At 46.4% G+C, this 18,327-nt stretch overlaps 1 protein-coding gene across 2 annotated transcripts in view; it reads left to right on the top strand.

The window, feature by feature from the left end:
• Positions 1-18,327, top strand: part of pola1 (polymerase (DNA directed), alpha 1) — a 316,470-nt gene that overhangs the window by 38,253 nt on the left and 259,890 nt on the right. For both annotated transcript variants that reach the window (XM_086006560.1, XM_086006561.1), the window contains exons 8-10: positions 2,635-2,851; positions 10,511-10,646; positions 13,200-13,378. In XM_086006560.1, the coding sequence (XP_085862686.1) occupies positions 2,635-2,851; positions 10,511-10,646; positions 13,200-13,378 (532 nt within the window). The remainder of the gene's footprint in view (positions 1-2,634; positions 2,852-10,510; positions 10,647-13,199; positions 13,379-18,327) is intronic.

Raw genomic sequence — 18,327 nt, 5'->3', positions numbered from 1 at the left:
TCTGTGTGCCCCCCTCTCTCTCTGTGTGCCCCCCTCTCTCTCTGTGTGCCCCCCTCTCTCTCTGTGTGCCCCCCTCTCTCTCTGTGTGCCCCCCTCTCTCTCTGTGTGCCCCCCTCTCTCTCTGTGTGCCCCCCTCTCTCTCTGTGTGCCCCCCTCTCTCTCTGTGTGCCCCCCTCTCTCTCTGTGTGCCCCCCTCTCTCTCTGTGTGCCCCCCTCTCTCTCTGTGTGCCCCCCCCTCTCTCTCTGTGTGCCCCCCTCTCTCTCTGTGTGCCCCCCTCTCTGTGTGCCCCCCTCTCTGTGTGCCCCCCTCTCTGTGTGCCCCCCTCTCTGTGTGCCCCCTCTCTCTCTGTGTGCCCCCCTCTCTCTCTGTGTGCCCCCCTCTCTCTCTCTGTGCCCCCCTCTCTCTCTCTGTGCCCCCCTCTCTCTCTGTGTGCCCCCCTCTCTCTCTCTGTGCCCCCCTCTCTCTCTCTGTGCCCCCCTCTCTCTCTCTGTGCCCCCCTCTCTCTCTGTGTGCCCCCCTCTCTCTCTGTGTGCCCCCCTCTCTCTCTGTGTGCCCCCCTCTCTCTCTGTGTGCCCCCCTCTCTCTCTCTGTGCCCCCCTCTCTCTCTCTGTGCCCCCCTCTCTCTCTCTGTGCCCCCCTCTCTCTCTCTGTGCCCCCCTCTCTCTCTCTGTGCCCCCCTCTCTCTCTCTGTGCCCCCCTCTCTCTCTCTGTGCCCCCCTCTCTCTCTCTGTGCCCCCCTCTCTCTCTCTGTGCCCCCCTCTCTCTCTCTGTGCCCCCCTCTCTCTCTCTGTGCCCCCCTCTCTCTCTCTGTGCCCCCCTCTCTCTCTCTGTGCCCCCCTCTCTCTCTCTGTGCCCCCCTCTCTCTCTCTGTGCCCCCCTCTCTCTCTCTGTGCCCCCCTCTCTCTCTCTGTGCCCCCCTCTCTCTCTCTGTGCCCCCCTCTCTCTCTCTGTGCCCCCCTCTCTCTCTCTGTGCCCCCCTCTCTCTCTCTGTGCCCCCCTCTCTCTCTCTGTGCCCCCCTCTCTCTCTCTGTGCCCCCCTCTCTCTCTCTGTGCCCCCCTCTCTCTCTCTGTGCCCCCCTCTCTCTCTCTGTGCCCCCCTCTCTCTCTCTGTGCCCCCCTCTCTCTCTCTGTGCCCCCCTCTCTCTCTCTGTGCCCCCCTCTCTCTCTCTGTGCCCCCCTCTCTCTCTCTGTGCCCCCCTCTCTCTCTCTGTGCCCCCCTCTCTCTCTCTGTGCCCCCCTCTCTCTCTCTGTGCCCCCTCTCTCTCTCTCTGCCCCCCTCTCTCTCTCTCTGCCCCCCTCTCTCTCTCTGTGCCCCCCTCTCTCTCTCTGTGCCCCCCTCTCTCTCTCTGTGCCCCCCTCTCTCTCTCTGTGCCCCCCTCTCTCTCTCTGTGCCCCCCTCTCTCTCTCTGTGCCCCCCTCTCTCTCTCTGTGCCCCCCTCTCTCTCTCTGTGCCCCCCTCTCTCTCTCTGTGCCCCCCTCTCTCTCTCTGTGCCCCCTCTCTCTCTCTGTGCCCCCCTCTCTCTCTCTGTGTGCCCCCCTCTCTCTCTCTGTGTGCCCCCCTCTCTCTCTGTGTGCCCCCCCTCTCTCTCTGTGTGCCCCCCCTCTCTCTCTGTGTGCCCCCCCTCTCTCTCTGTGTGCCCCCCCTCTCTCTCTGTGTGCCCCCCCTCTCTCTCTGTGTGCCCCCCCTCTCTCTCTGTGTGCCCCCCCTCTCTCTCTGTGTGCCCCCCCTCTCTCTCTGTGTGCCCCCCCTCTCTCTCTGTGTGCCCCCCCTCTCTCTCTGTGTGCCCCCCCTCTCTCTCTGTGTGCCCCCCCTCTCTCTCTGTGTGCCCCCCCTCTCTCTCTGTGTGCCCCCCCTCTCTCTCTGTGTGCCCCCCCTCTCTCTCTGTGTGCCCCCCCTCTCTCTCTGTGTGCCCCCCCTCTCTCTCTGTGTGCCCCCCCTCTCTCTCTGTGTGCCCCCCCTCTCTCTCTGTGTCCCCCCCTCTCTCTCTGTGTCCCCCCCCTCTCTCTCTGTGTGCCCCCCCACTCTCTCTGTGTGCCCCCCCTCTCTCTCTGTGTGCCCCCCTCTCTCTCTGTGTGCCCCCCCTCTCTCTCTGTGTGCCCCCCCTCTCTCTCTGTGTGCCCCCCCTCTCTCTCTGTGTGCCCCCCTCTCTCTCTCTGTGGCCCCCCTCTCTCTCTCTCTCTCTCTCTCTCTCTCTGTCCCTCTGAGAAACCTAGAGAAGGGACATGGCCAGTAGTACAGGGTGCCACCAAAGTTGAGGCAAGTAGGTAAATTCTTGTAGGAGGAAGGGGAGGCTGACAGAGGTAAGGAGTGCCACAGTTTTGTAGGGAAGAGGAGGATGATTTAGGAAGGAATGAGAAGATAAAGTTTGGGTGAACAATGACTAGTAGCAGCAAAATCGAGAGAACAGTTGCAAAGAAGAGGGAGAGATTGGAGGCTGCAGGTGAGAGAAGGATCTTTGACGACCCTTGACCCCTTCCAATATTTGGATCTTTAATTGTGACTATCGTATTGTGCTGCATCATCATTTCAATATCACAAGTCTTCAGTCCAGTTAAAATCTGTGATCTAAAGACAGCTGTATTCTTGGCAATTTCCAAAACAAAGTTTTAGGTTTGCATTTTTCAACCCTCAGGTTTCTCCAGTCCCCAATTCTCATCACCAGAACAGTTCTGTAAGGAAAGCAGCTGTTCCTAAAGAAGCGGCCAGTGTTGTGGATTCAGCCCAGCCGGTTCCTGTGAGTTCCTCAGTCAAACAGGTGCCTGTGAAGCAAGAACAAAAGAAGGTGGAATCGGTGGGGAAAAAGGACACCCCAGAGGCTGTGGTTGTAAAAGAAGACAAATATGCTGATGGTATAATATTTATACGTATTAATCTCAAAAATGTAAGCTTTGTTCCCCCTACCCTTACCCTTAGTCTCATGAGGGCAGTGACTCGGGCTGTGGTCTTGTTCCAAAGGTGTGAAAAGCCCTCTGATGATCATTTGTTTCATGTGTAAATCCAAACTGTAGGTATTTGCTTAGTAAAGATCTAATGGCTAGTGTGTGGCTTTTTTTGGTGCACACTTTTTTAGTAATTTGTGTGTCTTTCTCCCTGTAACTCAGTTCCTTATCCTTATTTGGATGTACCGTATAGCTTTATTTTCACCCCTGTGATATCGCCATACTGGGTTACAAAAAAATCCCTCCAGCTTTGCATGCACATCGTCATCCATAATCCATGCTTATCAAGTCCATTCCTGCCATTGTGCTTTTTTGATTTGTTCTCTGGATGTGGATCACGCTTGAAAGGCCACATTTATTGCCTGTCTCTGATGGGCTGCCTTTAATTTGCTGCTGTTCTTGTGGTTATGGTGTTCCCACAATGGTGTTGGATAGGGAATTTCAGGACATTAACCCAGCAACAAGGATATATGTCAGAATGGTGTGTGACTTGGAGGGGAACTTGAAGGTGATGGTGTTTCCAACATTGTTGCTCTGTCCTTCTTGGCGGTAGAGGTTGCTGGAGATGGAGGTGCAGTTGAAGAAAACTTGGTGAGTTGCTGCAATGCATCCTGTGGATCGTACATACTGCCGCCACAGTGTATAAGTGATGGAGAGAGTGAATATTGGCCCCAGGGACACCGATCAAGCAAACCACTCTGTCCTGGTTGCTGTTGAGCTTCTTGAGAGTTGTTGCAGCAGCACCCATCCACATAAGTGGAGAGTATTCTATCACATTCCTGACTTGAGCCTTGCAGATGGTGGAAAGGCTTTGAGGGCGTTGAGGGGTGAGTCACCTGTTAGAGAGCACCCAGCCTCTGTCCTGCTCTTGTAGCTGTGGTATTGATATGGCTGGTCCACTTAAGCTTCTGGTCAATGGTGACCCCTAAGGTGTTGTTGGCTGGGGACTTGGCAATGGTGGTGCAGTTGAAGGGCAAGGAGAGGTTGGACTTTCACTTGTTAAAGATAATTAAGAGTTATGAGTCATTACCTGGCACTTGTGTGGCATGAATGTTGTCTGTACCTGTCAGCCCACAGGTGATACACAGGTCCTGCTGTAGGCCAGCATAGCCTGCTTCATAATCAGAGGAGTTGTGAATGGAGCGGAACACTGAATTTGTCAGTGAAGAGCCCTACTGTTGACCTAATAATTGAGGGAAGGTCATTGATGAAGCAGCTGAAGGTAATTAGGCTGAAGATGTTTCTCTGAGGAACTCTTGCAGTGATGTCCTGTGGCTGTGACAGCCACAACCACCTTCCTTTGCCAGGTATGACTCCAGCCATTTGAAGGACTTCCTTTTAACCTTAGTTTTGCTAGGGCTCCTTAGTGCCATACTCTGTTGAATGCTGCCTCTCCTCTGGCACTCAGGTCAGGTCTGCAGCTCAGTGGTTCTTGAACTGAGTGTCCATGTACAGGTTATTGGTGAATACGTATTACTGTTGATGACTCCTTCGATCACTTTACTGATGATTTGGAGGCGGCTGATGTGATGGTAAATGGCCGAGTTAGACTTATCCAATTTTTGTGCATAGGACATACCTGGGCAATCTTCCATATTGTCAGATAGATGCAACTGCACTTAACAGCTTGGCTGGGGAGCAACTAGTTCTGGTGCACAGGTTTTAAGCTCTACAGCCAGGATGTTGACAGAGCTCATAGACTCTGCTATGTCCAATGCTGCTTAGTCACGTGGAGTGAACCAAATTGGCTGGACATGGTATCTATGATGGTGGGGATCTCGGGAGGAGGTTGAGCGGAATCATCCACTCAGCACTTTTGCTGTTCCTTTCACTTGGATTATTTAAAATTGTTTTATGTTATAAAAGTTAGTTGACTAACAATCATCAAAATAGCTCAGTTTAAAAAATAAATTCAAAATGTGCATTGCCGACTGTGGCTGGAGAGATAGCTCTCTCAGCTCACTGCTGACGGTGTGATGTAACGTTAGGTTACTATATTGAGCCATTCCCTCTTGCAATGGTTTCACTGCACTTCCTGTAAACAGGCCTCTTGTCCCCCCACAATCAATGCTGCAGCCCAGCGAATTTCTGCCACAAAAAGATATGATACTTGTTGGGACTCTCTTAACCTTGGATTACTACATCCACTGCACTTTATTTTTCTTCAAGCCACCCCAGAAGATGGTAACATCAGCACACCACACTATAGCTGAGCTCAGATTCCAAATTTTATTTATTAATTATAACTGCATTTAATTACAGATATTAAATAAGTAAGACACATAGACTTTTACATAATGACATCAAAATGGCCAGATTTTGCTCTAAAACGACACTGCAGTCCCGATGGCAGTGAATGTAGTGAGTCTCTTTACCAACGGTCTGTAACTTCATTCGGCACACTGGTTCAGTTCCGTTTTACCCAGGATTACCGTAGAAGGCGTGCTCTTGTACTTTGTTTTCTTTCTTTGTCTCCTCCTCCTCCTCCTACCTCTCCCTTTTTCCAATCCTCCGCACCAGAGGCTTAAATGTACCATTTTCTTTCGAGATCCGTGGGCTACACAGCGAATTCCAGTCAGCCATTAACTAATGAAGCTACAGGCTTGAATATGTAATACAGCTGTAGTCCCATTTCCAGGTTGAATGCAACGTAGGAGGGAATTGTTCCCAAACACAGTTTTCCTGGCTTGATTAATATTGTGTGTAAGACAGAAAAAAGTCATCTCTGAGACCGAACACGGTGGACCCGGTAGCCATTTTAGACCTTCCCCAGCCTGAGCTTCAAATGTATGTGTGTATATATAGATATATTATTCACAAACTAGTTCTGCCCCTACCTATATACATTGGCAATATAATAGAATTTGTGTCTCCAATATTGAATTGCTAAATAAGCTTTCAAGTCAAGGTTGTTTACAGAGCCCTTTTCTAATGTGGCTGAACAACAAAACCCAAAGAAGATTTGAAAAACAAGCAAAAAGGGCAGAAGAAGGTTGACCCGAGCGGAGGAGACAAAAAGCTGAGATGGACCAAAGATGCAAAAACTGAAGATGACGGAGGGGATAAAAAGCTAGGAGAAAATTCGATTCGGACTTTGGATTGGGAACCGTTCTTGGGTTTAGGAGAACAAGCTGACTCTTTGGCTTTGCATCCCAGGTCCAAGACTGATGAAGAATGAGTCTGTTGGCTGGGTTTCTGCTTTGAGTGCAATACTGTAAAGTAGACTAGGTGCCAACCAATTCTGGTCTAGTCTGGTACTTTTAAAATTTGTGACTAGCATTGTTAAAGTTTATCATTCCCTGAAAGTACATAAATTAGAAGTTATACTGGGCTGCAGTGTTCTTCTGGGTAGTGGGTGCGGGGAGAGAAATTGCATTAGACTCTGAAGATTTGAGACACCGAGGAAATCATCTCATTGACCTTAAGTGGTGTTCTGGATACAAGTGTATCTGAGTAATTAATGGTAGGGCGAAAGGAAAGCGGTCCAGGCAGAGAACTACACTGCTCCGACACTGGTTTTTATACAGTGGCCACTAGGTGGAGGTAGAACAAAGCTTAGGGAATGCAATGTTAAAGGAAGTTTGATTATGGCACATGCTGCCTTTTAAAAAAAAAGGCAGTGTTTTAGTTGGATGAAAATATTGACATGAACTAATTTAAGACGCATCCCTTTCTGTACCACACGTCCTACAAATGCAGCACTGTTGATACTGAGTGTGTTTAGGTACCACTTTAGAGCTGAGTTTTATAATTATCAAGGTGTGGGGAAGCAAAAAAAAAATTTGCAGAGTGTGAATGTCCCCTTGTGCAGTTTTGAAGGTGTATTCATTTCGAAGTTATTGGCCCAGATATTCTGATCCCTACGGGTGGGTAGGCGCTGTGTGTACTCACCCGCAGGGACATCGGAAATGCCGGTTTCAGGCATGCACAGCGCATGCGCTAGAAATTGGCATTTCTAATCTGTCAAGAAAGCTCTTGACAGATCCTCCGGCTGCCCTGGAGAAGGATCCTCTGCGGGCGGATAGTTCCACTTTTTGGAGACCCTCCACCCGCAGAAAACACTTACAATTCTTACGCCTGGTAAAAGCAGGTGTAAGGCCTGCTTTTACCAAGATAAGAGTTCAAAAAAAGTAAAAAAATAAAAAAAATTTCCCCTGATTTATCATTTAAAAATACTTTTTAAAAAAAAGGTAAGTTTATTTTTAGCCCTGTAAAAAACTTTAATTTTTTTCAGAAAATTACATTTTTGTTTAAATAATTAATTTCTTGTAATTTCAAGTCATTTTAAAAATTTGATTTTTTTTTTAAAAGTTATTTAAAGTTTTACTATGTTTTTGGGGTGATCTCCATTCATCATACATTTGACAGGAAGGCCTGTCAAATATATGAAGGGAGATTCCTTCTTTGATTGGCTCCCCATGGCCCACGTGATCCCAGGGAAGCTGCGAAATACCTGCGCCCCAGGGATACCTGGGCCCTGCACACCAGCAGTTTGGAGAGGCCCAGGAGCGGAAGCGTGTGCGTCCCGGGAGCCCCCTGGTAAGGGCATCGATTTTTCCAGATCCCAGGCATCCCTCCGACCCCGGGAAGCCTGCGATCGGAAAATACAGTCCATTAGTACAGCTGTCTGTCTACCCATGTTCTTTAACATGGGAGATCCAGATAGTGGCTCCCTGGATCACCTCTAGGTATTCACCAGTAGAGTTACTACTCACCATGATGCTATTGCTGAAGAGCTTTAAAAAAATATGTTTGTTCTGTGCCTGACGATTGTTTACCAGTTTGACTGGCTGAGTGACCTATTTCCAGGACTTTGCAATTACCACACTAATCTATATGAAATGGAACAAACAATTTTCCAATTTTGGGGACCTAGAGGGTGAATCTCCGTGGGCTTTTCACACTCATCCACTGTAACCTCAGCGGAAGAGGCAGAAGCCCCGGGAAAACAACATAAACCGCATTTGTGCCATTTTCCCAGGGCTTCCATGGCTCTTTCACCGAACTGGGAAACCCCTTCTAAAATTGCATCTCCCCTAGTGTTAGGCAAATAGTTAGATGCAGAGTAAAACTCCCATTGTGGTGTTTTAATCGCCCAAGAGCAACTTTTACCATTTTACACAACAGCTATCCTTTATTGTGTCTGGTGTGAATATCAAACTAGAAGCAGTTTTGCGTTGTGGACCCATGCCCACTAACAACTAGATTGGGACTATGAGCAGACAACCAATTCTAGATTTCTGCTGGTGCCACTGAGTTTTATTTGTTCCTGGGATGTGGGCGTCATTGGCAAGGCCAGCATTTATTGCCCATCCCTAATTGCCCTTGAGAAGGTGGTGGTGAGCCGCCTTCTTAAACCACTGCAGTCCTTGTGGTGAAGGTACTTCCACAGTGCTGTTAGGGAGGGAGTTCCAGGATTTTGATCCAGCGACGATGAAGGTTCGGCGATATATTTCCAAGTCAGGATGGCGTGTAACTTGGAGGGGAACTTGCAGGTGATGGTGTTCCCATGCGCCTGCTGCCCTTGTCCTTCTAGGTGGTTGAGGCCGCAGCTTTTTGGAGGTACTGTTGAAGAAGCTTTGGCGACTTGCTGTAGTGCATCTTATAGATGCTGTACACTGCAGCTGGTGGTGCAGGGAGTGAATGTTTAAAGTGGTGGATGGGGTGCCAATCAAGTGGGCTGCTTTGCCTTGGATGGTATTGAGCTTCTTGAGTGTTGTTGGAGCTGCACTCATCCTGGCAAGTGGAGAGTATTCCATCACACTCCTGACTTGTGCCTTATAGATGGTGGAAAGGCTTTGGGGAGTCAGGAGGTGAGACACCGCAGAATACCCAGTCTCTGATCTGCTCTTGTTGCCACAGTATTTATGTGGCTGGTCCAGTTAAGTTTTTGGTCAATGGTGACCCCAAAGATGTTGATGGTGGGGGATTCGGCGATGGTAATGCCGTTGAATGTCAAGGGGCGGTGAAAGACACTCGCTTGTTGGAGATGGTCATTGCCTGGCACTTGTGTGGCGCGAATGTTACTTGCCACTTATCAGCCCAAGCCTGAATATCATCCAGGTCTTGCTGCATTTGGGCATGGACTGCTTAATTATCTGAGGAGTTGTGAATGGAACTGAACACTGTGCAATCATCAGCGAACATCCCCACTTCTGACCTTATGATGGCGGGAAGGCCATTGATGAAGCAGCTGAAGATGATTGGGCCTAGGACACTGCCCTGAGGGATCTCCTGCAGCGATGTCCTGGGGCTGAGATGATTGACCTCCAACAACTACAACCATCTCCCTTTGTGCTATGTATGACTCCAGCCAGTGGAGAGTTTTCCCCCGGATTCCCATTGACTTCAATTTTATTATGACTCCTTGATGCCACACTCGGTCAAATGAAGATGGTTGCAAACGCTTCAGCCTTGTCTTCTGCACTTGCGTGCTGGGCTCCGCCATCATTGAGGATGAGGATATTCATGGAGCCTCCTCCTCCCATTAGTTGTTTAATTGTCCACCATTCACGACTAGATGTGGCAGCATTGCAAAGTTTTGATCTGATACGTTGATTGTGGGATCGCTTAGCCCTGTCTATAGCATGCTGCTTCTGCTGTTTAGCATGCATGTAGTCCTGTGTTGCAGCTTCCCCAGGTTGGCACCTCATTTGTAGATACACCTGGTGCTGCTCCTGGCATGCTCTTCTACACTCCTCATTGAACCAGGGTTGGTCCCCTGGCTTGATGGTAATGGTAGAGTGAGGGATATGCCGGGCTGTGAGTTTACAGATTGCGGTGGAATACAATTCTGCTGCTGTTGATGATCCACAGCGTCTCATGAATGCCCAGTTTTCAGCTGCTAGATCTGTTCTGAATCTATCCCATTTAGCACGGTGGTAGTGCCACACAACACAATGGAGGGTGTCCTCAGTCTGAAGACAGGATTTCGTCTCCGCAATGACTGGTGGTCACTGCTACCGATGCTGTCATGGACAGGTGCATCTGCGGCAGGTAGATTGGTGAGGACGATGTTAAGTAGGTTTTTCCCTCGTGTTGGTTCTCTCATCACCTGCCAGAGGCCCAGTCTGGCAGTTGTGTCCTTCAGGACTCAGCCAGCTCGGTCAGTAGTGGTGCTACCGAGCCACTCTTGGTGATGGACATTGAAGTCCCCACTCAGAGTACATTCTGTTCCCTTGCTACCCTCAGTGCTTCTTTCAAGTGGTGTTCAACATGGAGGAGTACTGATTACTCAGCTGAGGGAGTGATTTGTCCAGATAGAGGTCTATGTCACTGACTTGAGAATAACCCTTCTGCAAGTTTTCCCTCCCTCGTGGAGAAACAACTGGATCTGATTTGGTACCTCTCTGGTGGCTGAACTTAGACTGGCAACTTTAGTGGCAGGGAAAATCAAACCCGTGTTGCCCACTAACACGGCAGCTGGATATGACACTGCACCACCACATGCCTGAACGGGTACATTTTTAAAAGGAACTCATTTGAGAGATTCCCATTTCAAACCTAAAAGCTTCAGTACTGTATAACTCCTGTTCTTGTGTGTTTTAAGTTGTGAATTTTGATTTGTAGAGGATCCCCATGGAGTGGAGTTTGATGAGGGAGACTTTGATGAACCCATGGAAATGGAATCTGTCTCCACTATGGAAATGGAGCCTGAGAAAAACATCAAAGTAGAAGAACCAGAGGAGGAAGACAAACCATTCATGTAAGATGATTGGGGGAATTTTTTTTTAGGGAATTACTGTAATACATGTTAATTCTGGTGGGGCAAATAAATGGGGCATGGATCTAGTAAAGGGGTTGGACACAGTCTTTGGTGATTTTGGGCCTCTTGCAAAATATAACCAAAGTGGCACCTGTTGTATTGAACTGCCAGTTTACCTATTACCACAGATTCAATCCATTGCCAGGCTGGGCCAGACCTCCAAAGGCTAGCACACTTACTGGTTGGCACTGTACAGACCATAAAATAGTTTCAGCAGTAGTTTGGTGTTGATGCCTGTGAAGGAATCCCATTGTTAATTCATCCTCAATCTCAGCTTCTTAGACATGTTTATTCCAAAGCACAGTTCAAGATGATTTTACAGCTGATTATTGAAGTAAGCTATCTGGGAGATTTTCAATCCAAAAATACTTGAGGCTCATTCTGTCATGAGCTACCAACAGAGGGGGTTTGCAGTTGGTCTGATTTTTATCACCCAGAATGCTGGACAGTCTGAGGTTTCTCGTCCGTTCAGAAAATTTGCAGATGGGGCCTGTCCAGCATTGCTCTTTCTGAGGACTTTCAAACTTCTGTGTTCTTGGTCTCTCATTACTGAAAGGTAATTTCAGGACCATTCAGCAAGAAATTTCCATCTTGACAGCAGCTTGCAGAGGTCCACCAGCAGGCAGTTTGTGAATGCAGGAACTGAAAGTGGTGATCAATTTTTGTGGTCCTGTTTAAGTGGACACTAAGAGCTGAAAATCCTTCTGCGGTTTCTGAAGTATTGTCTGGTATTGACCCCTCTCCGAATATGGATAAGTCAAGAGTCAATACATGTGTGGATCGGGTAGTCATGCAGGGGATCTATTCTAAGAGGACTCCGTTTACCAGGTTCACTCATGACTTTTGTCTTGATTAGTGAGGTGCCCATTTCCAAGGATCATGGACCATGAGTCTGTGGAACCAGTTCTGATTGACGTGGCTAACATTCTGGTTATTTTAGAGTCTGGTCTGTAATTTTGAGAAGAGCTTCCTGTGCTGATGTTGATAACTACATTTTCCCACCTCTGTCCTCACGGCAGACTGTAAAAGCATCTTCAGATTTTGAATACGTTGGAGGATACGTTAATAAGGAGGCACGTTTCATACTGATGATATTGGCTTCCTCATTCTTAACCTATGAGGTTTCCATGTCTTGCCCCACTGTTCGTCTCTGGGAATGTTGGCCACTTAATTTTGTACAAAGCTGCTACTTCACGAATTGATATGCAAAAAGAACTTCATCGTAGGAACAGGAGTGTGTCATTCAGCCCCTCCAGCCTGTTCTCCCATTCAGTTAGATCATGGCAGATCTGTACCTCCATTAACCCACCTTTGCTCTGTGTTACTTGATATCCTTATGTAACAAAAATCTATCAATCTCAGTCTTGGAAATTTCAATTGATCCAACAGTCACAATTTGGAGCAGAAAGCTCCAGATTTCCACTCCACATTGTGTGAAAGTTTTTCCTCATTTCACTCATAAATGGCCGAGGTCTAATTTTAAGATTCTGCCCTCTTGTTCCAGATTCCCCTAACGGAAGTAGTAGTTTCTCAGTATCTACCCTATTGAATCCTTTAATCATTTTAAAGACCTCAATTAGATCACCTCTCAACCGTCTAAACTCAAAGGAACACAAGCCAAGTTTATGCAATCTGTCCGTATAATTTAATCCTCTTCACTGTCCCCCTTCCAAGGCCAATATAGTTTTCCTGAGGTTTTGTGCCCAGAACTGTGTGCAGTTTTCCAGATGGGGTCTGACCAAGGTGCTCTCCAACTTTAAAGCATCACTTCCTCCCCTTTGTACTCCAATCGCCTTGTGATATGGGCCAACATTCCATTAGCCTTTTCAATTATTTATTGCACCTGTGCACTTGCTTTTAATGATTTGTGTACATGGACACCAAAATCCCTTTGCTCCACCACAGCTTGTAGTCTTTCCCCATTAAGAAAATATGCCCATTTATCTTTTTTGGATCCAAAGAGGATGACCTCACACCTTCCCACGTTGAATTCCATCTGCCATAGTTTTGCCCACTCACTTTGTCTGTCTGTATGCCCCGTTGTAACTTCTTGCTCCCGTCTACACAACTTACTGTGCTTCCTAACTTAGTGCCATCTACAAACTTGGATGTACAATTCTCTATTCCTTCATCTAGTCAATAATATATATGGTGAAAAGCTGATAGCCCTGTACAGAACCCTGGGGAAGACCACTTGTCAAATCCCACCAATCAGAGACTGCTTCCTTTACCCATACTGTCTGTCTCCTTCTTCCCCACCAGTAACCTATGTCACAAGGTTACCTTGTGCTTTCATTTTTGCTATTCTCTTGTGCGCAACCTTATTGAATGTCTTCTGGAAGTCCATACAGACTACATCCATAGACACTCCTCTATCCACCATGCTCGTCCACATGAAGTCTCCAAATAATGCACTGACGTCCCATCAAGCTGCATTTTGCTCTTGAAGAAAGAAGTTGTGCATGTTCTTAAAAGTTTTGTTCTCTTGTTTAGAAATTCTACTGTTACCGAATCTTCTTGTTGGCATCCTATGAACCAAAATGAAAGTGATTCTATGGTGGTTGAGGTGCAGGTAGATGCAAGTCGTTTGTCATTAGTAACTGGTTCAGAAGGAGAGCAGGTCTTCAGATTCTACTGGGTGGATGCTTATGAAGACCAGTATCATCAACCAGGTAATGGCAATATTACACACACATTCTAATTAAAACCCTGAACTACTGAATAATGTTTCCTTTAAATTATACTGACAGCAATGGTTAGTTACCTACTGGTTATACCGACATAATTATGCGTTGCATTTTAATAATTATCGCAATTAGCAGTAAATATGACTTTGGCTTATTAGTTAGTTGGTAAGTTTAAGATTGTCTCAGACTGTTGTCCAAGAAATTGAGTTCTTCTGTGGTATCTTCCTCCGCTTCAAATATTTATCTAGTCTTGCCTCAATTGCTTCTTGTGGCAAATCAAGTCTGAAAAGTGGTTCATTCTGAACCCTCTCTTCACTCCCAAGGACCGCTTTAAGCTGATGACCCCTGTCCCTGACTCCCCAACCAAAGGTAATAGTCTTTCTCGTCACCTATATAAACCCATCATAATTTGAAAAACCCTAATAATTCCCATTTTAGCATTCTCTGTTCCAGTAGAAATACACCCAGTATCACTTGTCTTTCCTAATAACAATAGATTTACATCCCTAGCATCATCCATATGAATCTATGCTGTACACTCGCTATGGCATTGGTGCCCTTTCTACAATGGGGTACCCAAAACTGCACACTGCCGCTAACTGTGGCCCAACCATTGTCTTGTGCAATTTTTCAATTGTACAATGTGCTCACATTTTCAGTGAACTACATATTTAAATCCTTAGGTTGTCGCTGTTACTGCATGACCTCCAGCTTTCCGTTGAGTTTATACTCTGCTTGTTTTTCCCTCTTATAAATGTATTGCATTACAATTTGCAGCATTAAATTGCGTCTGTCATCTGTCTACCTATTGATATACCTATCAATTCATCCAATGAAAAACGACGAGTTAAGACAGTAACTATAGGTTTTTATTGGCTAAATAACAGAGCCCACCCTCGTGGGTGATCGGATCCAACAAGGAGGAATACCAGCCAGTCGACCACCTTTATACCTGGGCAAGTAGGTGGAGCCATGGGCGGAGTCAGCAGTGGTCAGCCCAGGTATAACAGCGTGACAAGAGGCGACCTCGTGTAGTGATACAACAGTGTAAACAGTGATAACCATAGTGTAACGATATAACAGTGATAGCCATAGTGTAACGATAGTGAACGATAAAAGTGGTTTACCACACCTATTGTATGAACTTGTCCGTCCTCCTGAAGTCTTTTACTGTCGTCCTTGCTATTTGCCATACCGGCTACTTTTGTGCCCTCCGCAAACTTCAATATGCTATGGTCAAGTCCAAATCATCTATATTGAGAACAAAAGGGGAGCCAGCACAGACCACTGGGGCACACCAAATCTGACCCTGCTTCAATCTGAGCAACACTCAATCAGCCTTGCCCTTTGTTGCATGTCCGTCAACCAACTTTCAAAGCCGTGCTGCAACATTTCCTCTTGTACTGTATGCGTGAATTTTTGTAACAAATTTCCTGAAACATTTTATTGAATGCCTTCTGAAAATCCACGTCCAGGACAGCTGCATCCCGTTTATCTATCCAATCAGTCTGTTCAAAAAAAAAAAACTCTTACTAGATTTGTCAAGCATTAGATGTCTTTAGCAAATCTCTGCTGACTTCCCTTGATTATCCCATGAAACTCCAAATCCTCACTAATCTGATCTCAAATTATGGGTTCTTTAAATTTGCTTACACCTGATGGCCTAGCTGGTCTATAGTTGCCTGATTTCGTATCTTTCCTTTCTTCAAAGGAAGTGTTAAATCGGCTCAATTTGTTTATCTGAGGAAAACTTGTAGTGTAAACCTCTGCCATCTCCTCTGTTACTTCCTTCAGTAACCCGGAGTGCATGCCACCTGGGCCTGGTGATTTATTCACTTTGAGTTCTGTTAATAAAAACAGAAAATGCTGGAAATACTCAGTAGGTCAGGCAGCATCTGTGGAGATAGAAACAGTTAACATTTCAGGCCGATGACCTTTCGTCAGAACTGAAAAAAGTTAAAGATCTAACAGGTTTTGAGTGATAGAGGCAGGGAAAGGGAGGCGGGGAGGATAGAACAAAAGGGAAGGTCTGTGATGGGGTGAAATCCAGGAGAGATTAAATGACAAGAGGGATGATGGTGTGAGGCAAATGCAGATGTAAATAAGTAAAGGAACAAAAGACGGGTCTAGAAGAGGTGTAAATGGGAATATCAGAATCAACAGCTGCCATCTGGAAAAAAATGGGGGCAGAGGGTATGATCTGAAATTGTTGAACTCAATATTGGCTGTAAAGTGTCTAATTGAAAGATGAGGTGCTGTTCCTTGAGCTTACGTTGAGCTTCATTGGAACAGTGTAGAAGGCCGAAGACAGAGGTCAGAGTGGGAGTGGAGCAGGGAATTAAAGTGATAAGCAAACAGAAGCTCGGGGTCATGCTTGCGGACTGAATGGAGGTGTTCCGTAAAGTGGTCACCCAACCTGCCATTGGTCTCCCCAATGTAGAGGAGACTGCATCGTGAGCAGCAAATACAGTATACAAGATAATAAGAAATGGCAGACATGTTGAATAATTACTTTGCCTCAGTTTTTACTGTAGAGGAAGAAGATAGCATGCCGGAAATCCCAAGGAAACTAATATTGAATCAGGGACTCAACAAAATTAACGTAAGCAAAATAACAGTAATAAGGAAAATAATGGCACTAAAGTTTGACAAATCGCCATGACCAGATGGTTTCCATCCCAGGGTTTTAAAGGAAGCACATTGCAGATGCCTTAGCTATAATCTTCCAAAGTTCTCTCGATTCGACCATTCCTTTAAAAAATGCATATGTCACTCGTTATTTAAGAATGGTGAGAGGGAAACCAGGGAATTATAGACCAGTTAGCCTAACATCGGTTGTTGGCAAATTACTAGAGCCCTGATTGCATTTTTGAAGAGGTGACTAAAGTAGTGGACAGGGGAATGTCTATGGATGTTATTTATATGGACTTCCAGAGGCATTTGATAAAGTCCCACATAAGAAACTGTTAACTAAGTTTGAAGCCCATGGAATTGAAGGCAAATTATTGACCTAGTTAGGAAATTGGCTGAGCAACAGGATACAGAGAATAGGGATAATGGGCAGATACTCTAATTGGCAGGATGTGACTAGTTGTGGCCCGCAGGGATCTGTGTTGGGACCGCAACTATTTACTGTATTTATTAATGACTTGGATGATGGGATAGAAAGCCACGTATTCAAATTAGCAGATGACACAAAGATAGGCGGCATTGTAGGTAGTGTAGATGAAAGCATAAAATTACCAAGGGATATTGATAGATTAAATGGGCAAAACTGTGGCAAATGGATTTCAATGTCGGCAAATGTGAGGTCATCCACTTTGGACCTAAAAAGGATAGAACAGGGTACTTTCTAAATGGTGAAAAGCTTAAAGAAAAAAGTGAGGTCCAAAGAGACTTGGGGTGGTCGGGGGGGGGTGGGGTCCAGGTACATAGATCATTAAAATGTCATGAACAGGTACAGAAAATAATCAAAAAGGCTGGCCTTTATATCTAGAGGACTAGAATACAAGGGGGTAGAAGTTACGCTGCAGCTATACTGGTTAGACCACACCTGGAGTACTGTGAGCAATTCTGGGCAACACACTTTTTAGGAAGGGTATATTGGCCTGGGCAGGAGTGCAGTGTAGGTTTACCAGAATGATACCCAGGCTCCAAGGGTTAAATTACGAGGAGAGATTACACAAACTAGGGTTGTATTCCTTGGAATTTAGAAGGTAAAGGGGTGATTTGATTGAAGTTTTCACGATATTAAAGGGAGCAGATAGGGTAGATAGAAACTATTTCCACTGGTTGGGGATTCTAGGACTAGGGGGCATAGTCTAAAAATTAGAGCCAGACCTTTCAAGAGTGAAATTAGGAAACACTTCTACACACAAAGGGTGGTAGAAGTTTGGAACTCCCTTCCGCAAACAGCAATTGATGCTAGATCAATTGTTAACTTTAAATCTGAGATTGATAGATTTTTATTAACCAAAGGTATTGAGGAATATGGGGCAAAGATGGGTATATGGAGTTAGTTAGGTCGCAGATCAGCCATGATCTCATTGAATGGAGGAACAGGCTTGAGGGGCTAAATAGCCGACTCCTGTTCCTGTGTTCCTAGTACAGGAAACTTTGTGCTATCCGGAGGTGAGCTATCCGGCAATCTGGAGCCACCGGCAAAAATCAGCAGCCATTTTTTATTCTTTTTGTTTGTTTTTTTTGCTTTGTTTGAACAGTCAAGCTGTGCAAGGTCTGTAGCTATAGCAACAGCTTCAGCTACAGAACTTTAGGGCCACACTCGAGTGTTTAGAAGCTGTTGCTAAGCAACAGTGTTTGTTGTCAAATACGGAGATAAGAATCTCCGTATCTCTCAACATTAACTCTGGAGAGTACGGCAGTTTTGAGGCAACGGCAGCAGCTCGGTCCCGTGGGTGCCGGATAGCACAAAGTTTCCTGTATATTAAATTGAAAGAAGTACAAGTAACTCGCTGTTTCACCTAGAAGGAGTGTTTGGGGCCCTGGCCAGTGGGACGAGAGGAAGTAAAAGGGCAGGTATTGCATCTCCTAGGTTTTCACGGGAAGGTACTGTGGGAAAGGGAGAGGGGGTGTTAGGGGTGATTTGAGGAGTGGACCAGAGTGTCGTGGAGGAACGGTCCCTTCGGAATGCTGAAAGGGATGGGGAAGATGTGTTTTGTGGTGGGATCACGCTGGAGGTGGCGGAAATGGCGGAGGATGATCCGTTGTATGTGGAGGCTGGTTGGATGTAAGGTGAGGACAAGGGGAACCCTATCGTGATTCTGGAAGGGGTGAGGTAGAAGTGCAGGAAATGGAACGGACATGGTCGAGGGCCATGTCAACCACGGTAGAGGGGAATCCTCGGTTGAGGAAAAAGGAAGACTTGTCTGAAGCATTGGTGTGGAAGGTGGCATCGTCGGAGCAGATGAGACGGA

Source organism: Somniosus microcephalus, chromosome 14 (genome assembly GCF_052327205.1).
Source record: "Somniosus microcephalus isolate GS21.2 chromosome 14, FLI_Smic_1.0, whole genome shotgun sequence".
Classification (NCBI taxonomy): Eukaryota; Metazoa; Chordata; class Chondrichthyes; order Squaliformes; family Somniosidae; genus Somniosus; species Somniosus microcephalus.
The sequence above is the reverse complement of the archived record's forward strand: the minus strand, read 5'-3'. Positions and strand labels throughout refer to the sequence as shown.